Source organism: Athene cunicularia, assembly GCF_003259725.1.
Source record: "Athene cunicularia isolate RWA chromosome 20 unlocalized genomic scaffold, athCun1 chr20_part1, whole genome shotgun sequence".
Classification (NCBI taxonomy): domain Eukaryota; kingdom Metazoa; phylum Chordata; class Aves; order Strigiformes; family Strigidae; genus Athene; species Athene cunicularia.
In genome coordinates this window covers 9,294,738-9,300,806 of record NW_020799125.1, presented here as the reverse complement: position 1 = coordinate 9,300,806, position 6,069 = coordinate 9,294,738, and the positions used below count along the sequence as shown (strand labels likewise).

Here is a 6,069-nt window from a genome sequence, read left to right as displayed (position 1 = left end):
CAAGGAAGGGGGCTGCCACGACACGGGGGACTGCAGTGTGGGAATCCGCAGCTGGGGGCTCAAACCCAAGGCCTGGCAATTTGGGGACCCCTTAGTTTGCTGAATGCTGGGAGGTCCTAGAGAGGGAGGGAATGTGGATAATGGGGTGCCCAGCGGTGCAGGGGTGAGGTAGGGCAGTGGGGTGGTGTGGGGCAGCCTGGGTGGGACAGGGAGCTTGTGGCCCTTTGGCGTCATCATCACCCGGTGTCCCAGCAGTGCTGGCTTCTCCCACACGATGGAGCAAAGCGCCCAGGCATCTCCCGTGGCCGTGGTCCCCCGCCCCACTGAAGGCTTCTGTACCCCTTCGCTGTTTACGCCCAAAATCAGATCAAAGGCGCCAGCTCAGTGTTACCCCAAGGCTCCAGTCTGCGAGTGAGGGACGACCGACACGAGCATGGAGGTTTCCAGGCTGCTTTATTGGGGGGCTCGGAGCTGGGGGTCCCGTGGCTGGAGCGGCTGCCAGGGAGCAGGGGCATGCTCAGGACTCCCCACTTCTCCAGCTGCTTGCCATGAGGAGAACATCTTGGTATTTGCTTACACCAGCCTCTGCCTTAGCACAGACGGGGGTCATTGGGGAAAGCCCCCGAGCCTGCAGAGCAGGGACCATGCCAGCTAGCCCTGCTCCCTCCACGCACCCCCAAACCATCCCTATTTCGCAAAATAGGAACCTGAACCGTCCTTGTTTCGCCTAAAGTGGGAAGCAGCTGGACAACGCAAGCGCTGCCGGAGTGCCGTGTTAAAAAAGCCATTTCCTATGTGGCTCTAGGGATGAAGCAGGCTGGACAGCTGGGCTGGTGAGAGCCACCTAACATGTGGCAGGGAGGGGGCCGAGGGGCGGCCAAGGCAGCTGGGGGGAGACACAGTGTTATAAATAATTTTGGTTCACCCTGTCCCCATCCCTGGGGGCTTCCTCACGGGGCTACAACCCTAGAACCAGCTGACTTGGTTGGATTTGAGTCCGGTGAAGCACATGTTGTTGGAGCAGCCCCCGCCGTAGGTGGGGGGGCAGGCTGAGCATGGCTGCCCCACCTTGTATGGTGCTTCTCCCAGCCAGTTGCCCCTAAAAAGAGAGGAGGGCATCACCTCTGAGCACCATCGCCTCTCTGCCGACACCGGAGTGAGCAGCGAGGATGGCATGGGGCGGGGGGGCTTCCCTCCACACACTTACTTGATGGCGTAGTTGCAGACCAGGAGGACAGCGTGCCGCCATGTGCTGCCCCACACCCGCACGTTGGTGCAGGTGCCGAGGGCGCAGCCCAGGCGGCTGGAGGATGCCCAAACCATCTGCGCCAGGAGAACAGGCACTGTCAGTGACCACCCGCCCAGGCGCCCCGCAGCCAGTCACCCTGGAACCCCAGCACAGGGCTCTCTCCCACCAGGGAATTACATCCCACTCACCCAAATTTCTCAGGATGGATGCTGTGCCCATCACGGGCAGCATTTTGTCACCAGAGGGTGATTTCTCACTGTCCCTCCTCTGCCTGCAGCCCGTGCTGCTCTGTAAGGGGCTACCTTGCCAAGCTCACTTCAATGAGCATCAGAGTCTGTGTCATTTCTCTGATTTACCCAAATTCATTCCTAAACCTCACCCTGAATCATTGCCAGCAGCTTACACAGGGAGGTCAGAGCCAGAAGCTCCTCCTAAAGCCTCTGCAGGATGAACTTCTTCCTTAAAAAAATATATCTTGCCCATTTGCAACCCAGAGTGTCTCTGAGCATCCCCATGGTGAGCAACTGCATCCCTGCACAGCTCATCCAAAGGTTGGAGCCATGCAGAGGAGGTAATTAGGGGTTGGCACAGCTTTGCCACCGGGCAGGGGATCAGAGGGAGGTTTTCCACCTTGTGCTGGCCAGGCTGCCAGTGGATGTGCCAGGGAAAGAAGGGGCTTCATTCCCAGGGAGCCAGACATGGCGGGCGCTATAAAGCTGCTCCATCACAGAGAGGATTCATGCCTGGCAAAAACACAAAGGGGCTTTTTTTTTCTCTCTTCACCACCTTTGAATAATGCCACTGAGGTAATAAGGAGAAAAAGGCCAAAGCAAGGAAAAAAAATATAAGAAAAATGGCAAGAAGGTCCCAGCTGCACTTCAGCAGACTGCGAGTCCCTGGGACCCCCATGCAAGCAGCCCAATTCCGACGAGGGCCCAGGGTGGGAGGACATCTCCACCAGCTGCCTGCATGCCTCTTGGCAGACATGCTGCCTGCTGCCATCCCTGCTGCCTGATTTGAAGCAGGCAGCTGCCAGGATTTAATCCTGCATCCCCACTGCTGCTGGGAGGAGAGCTGCTTACTGCACTGGATGCTGCAGCAGCCCGAGGCACTGTGAGCTGCCCCACAGTTTGCAGCTGGTTCCTGGGGGGTTGCACTCGTGGGGCTGGGGAAAGGAGTAGTGCTGCTTCTCCTGGTGCCATGATTTCACCATGTCCACAATGGAGCGGTACCTGCAAAAGGTGCCATGTGTAAGGTGAACCTCCTCCAACTCAGAGGTCATGGGAGAGGGAAAGGAGGGAGAGGAAGGCTCCATATTGAGGGAATGGGGGAGGAAAGTGAGATGGAGACAGGGACCGGTGTGGACAAGCACTCCTGGGGAGAAGGGGGCAATGACATCTTTGCACCAACTCTGCTTGTGCCCAAGGCCAGAAGACAGGGCCCTCACTGCAGGCACCTCAGCACTCAGCTGCATGTGGAGATCCAGGACCCACGTCCCCTGCTCCGTGTGCCAGGCAGAGAGGGGGTTAATGCCATACTCCCCAAATGAGCAGCAGGCACCTTTGGTTTTCTACATTTACCCTGCTGCAAGAGTTGGACCCTCCTCCCCAGAGGGACTGATGTGCCTCTTGGTTGCATCTCAGTGCTCTGCAGCCCCAGCTCAGAACCTCTCTGCTCCTTGACCGAGAGGCTGCTGCTGCTCCTCCTCCAGCATCATGGGGGGCAGGGGGTCCCCAGGAGCCTGCTGAGCCCATGGGGAACTCACCTGCCCGAGTGGATGGAGAGGTTCTGCCCCACATATTTCATCAGCTGGGGGGGGCCATGGTCCCACAGGCAGCGCGCAGCCCACGCCTCTGCTGCCCTGGCCAGCCGCTCGTCCCACACCTGGCCAGGAGGAAAGGAAAAGGGCAGACAGGGATTTTGGGTGCCCAGAGGAGGGAAAAGAAGAAACACACTCCATTGGGCTCAGAGAGGGTTTCTAAGCACCCATGGATGTCCAAAAAACATGACTCATATAAGGCTGGGAAAACCCCCTGAGAAGCATGGCAGCCTGTCCAGGAGTGATGAAACACCCCCAGCTGCCCACCGTGGCTCCTGGGCGTGTTGGTGCCCACTGCCCAGGCAGAGCACGGATGCCCTGAAGCAGTGCAAGCCCCGTGGGTGTGATTCCCTCTGGGAATAAGCTGCTTCTGCAGAAGGTGGAGCTGATCCCAGAGATGAAACCCCACAGCCCTGCGCTGCCGCTGCAGCTCACAACTGTCCCCAGCCCTCCACTGCAGCCCTGGCTGCAGACTAACAGGTGAGGACAGCTCTTTCCTTCATGCATTATTGAAAGGTTCCTCACCCATCCTGAACGGCTTTAGGAGAGCTTATTTTGGAAGGCAGGAATTTAGGCCAAGCAAGAAGCAGCGCAGGATGCTCCTGGGCACGTCTGACCTGTTCTGGTACCCAGCAAGCCAGGCTGCCGCTTGTCTTTCCCAAACCAGCATTCAGGGACCGCCCAGCTGCTCTGTCAAAGCTCCGGTCCTCTTGCTGGGAGCAGAGCAGCATGTGGCACCTCCTGCCCCAATGGTCCCTGCCTGTGTGGGCTGGAAATCCCTCCTCTTGGTGGCTCCCCATTTCTCCTCCCTTTAGGGCTGGGTTAGGAGCTCCAAGAAGGGTGGAGACAACCTGGGGAAAGCTCTTACCAGGGTGGCCCTTGTCTGGAGCAGGTGCCCGACCTGGCAAGGCAGTGCAGCCCTTCTCTGCCCCAATCCTGCATGTTTCTTCTCCCGGGGGCTGGCATCCCTGGGCACACTCCCAGGGGACCCTGGACCGTGGGACAGGGCTGTCCCTCCTGGCTACAGTCAGGGGATAGGCTCCCACCTGGGCTGTGGTTTGGGACCTGAGCTTTTCATGCTTTAGCCACCTCCCTTCCCCTAATGCTACCTCTGCAGCTCAGCTGCATGGATCCTGCCATCCCACAGCCAGCAAGCTCCCAGATGTCCCAGGAACAGGACCAGGGGTCCTAAATCTACCCCTGAGTGGAAACCTCACCCCATGGGGACTCCATCCCTCCTGCTCAGTGGCTGCATGGGTCTGCCCTGCACCAGGGACATGAAACATCCCCCAGGGCAGATGTTCTGCTACGCATGCAGGGTAGCACCCTGAGTCCCGATGTGTGGGTGACCCATCCCTACCAGGTTGAGTGCCCATGTCACAGGTAAGCCCCTTGACCCCACTGCAGCAGCCAAGAACTTTGGACCCAAACCCACCCTACCAGAGCCCGACTCACCATATACTCCATGTTGGCGGCGGGGGGGGACACCTGTGCCCGCACTTGGTTGTGATAGTCCAAAATCACGTTCATGTCGCGGGGGGAGAGGTATCGCTTCCGACGGGTCCGGGGGACCCCCACGCCCCACAGCAGGCCCGTGGGTCTGCCCCCAGCACGGGACAGGAGCTCGGTAGCGTTGGGGAGCAAGAAGGAGCTGGACTGCTGTGTCATCCAGAAGCCCAAGGCAGTGAGGTACAGGTGCAGGTGGAGCACAGTCATGCTAGCCTGGCCGGCGGGATCGGCCGGTGGCTTTCTGCTCCCGCACGGAGTTAAGCAAGGACAAAGTGGATCGCCGGTCCCTGCTGCCGGTGCGTGGATCTAGGAGAGAAAACAGCACAGGCACCACTCAGGTTTGCGGTTCATGTGCAAACACCGCTTCCCAAAATAAGATGGAAATAAATTTTCTTTTTTTTTTCCTTTTCATAATAAAATTTTTAAATTAATCTCTTTGATAACCTCATTTATCAAAGCAAATTCCACAGGAGTGTCAGGGAAATGTCTGGAGAACTCACTTTCCTGTTTCTCTAAAAAAAATAAATAAAATCGGTACAAAATCTCCCCCATTTTTTCACTTATTGCACATACCCGCCAGACAGGGACTAATTAGAAGCATGCTGAGATATTCGCTGCAGCCGCCTGCCCTGTAACTTCCCAGGCTTTTGATGTGTTGAGTAAATCCCCAGCACAAATGGAAATCTCATACAGATAAAGAAACATACAGCAAGATTTAAAAGCATCAGCTAGAAATCCTAATCACTCTTTATCTCAGGGAAAGAAAAATAAACAAAAAAAAAAAAAAAAAAAAAAAAAGGAAAATGCTGGAGTATCTCCTCGTCTGTCAGCCGATGCACCTCCTAGCATCCCTGCCAGCCCTTCCCGGAGCAGCGGGGAGGATGTTCCCCCGACTACGTACCTTGAGGACTGAGCCAAGAGCAGCCGAGCCCGGCGGCGGCAGCCGGTGGGATTGACCTTTGCAAACAACCTGCTGGGGCAGATGCAGGGAGAGGTTTAGCCTAGCCCCGGCGGGCAGCCCGCTGCGGCATCTGACGCAAAAGCTGCATCTTAACTCTTCCCCCGGGGAATGTCCTGAAGTTTGGAAAGAGCCCTGCTAGGAGATTTATAGGCTGGTGGATGCATCCGCGCACACAGGCGCGCACGCAGGCACGCTGAGCCCTGCACGGTGCCGGCGGGGGGAATCGAGCGGAGCCCAGCTCACTCCTCCGGTGGGGAGAGATGCTCATCGGCTGCTGGCTGAGGGGTTTTGCAAGCTATTAACGGGAGTGATTCCCAGAGTCACCTCTCCCCTGTTCATCCCCTCCCAGCTGGGGTCTCGATGGGTGCTATGGATAGGGAAGCGGATCCAGGTCGGTGAGGGATGCAGAGGGGGTTTTGCCCCGGCAAGGTGGCACCAGGGCTGGCACTCACCGGGAGCCCCGGGGCCACCCTGCTTGGGTGCAAGCTGAGCAGATGGCAGAGATGTCCCTTTCTGGGGGTGGGTGGGAGG

The 6,069-nt window shown here is 57.8% G+C and overlaps 1 protein-coding gene across 1 annotated transcript; it reads right to left on the bottom strand.

Annotated features, from left to right (window-relative positions):
• Positions 1–444: 444 nt before the first annotated feature.
• R3HDML (R3H domain containing like) lies at positions 445–5,732 on the bottom strand. Its single transcript, XM_026862118.1, has 7 exons — positions 5,479–5,732; positions 4,524–4,883; positions 3,015–3,133; positions 2,396–2,481; positions 2,313–2,349; positions 1,208–1,333; positions 445–1,099 (listed from the first exon to the last, which is right to left on the bottom strand). The coding sequence occupies exons 2-7, from the start codon at positions 4,782–4,784 to the stop codon at positions 967–969; spliced, it is 762 nt and encodes a 253-aa protein (XP_026717919.1). The 5' UTR covers positions 4,785–4,883; positions 5,479–5,732; the 3' UTR covers positions 445–966.
• Positions 5,733–6,069: the final 337 nt, after the last annotated feature.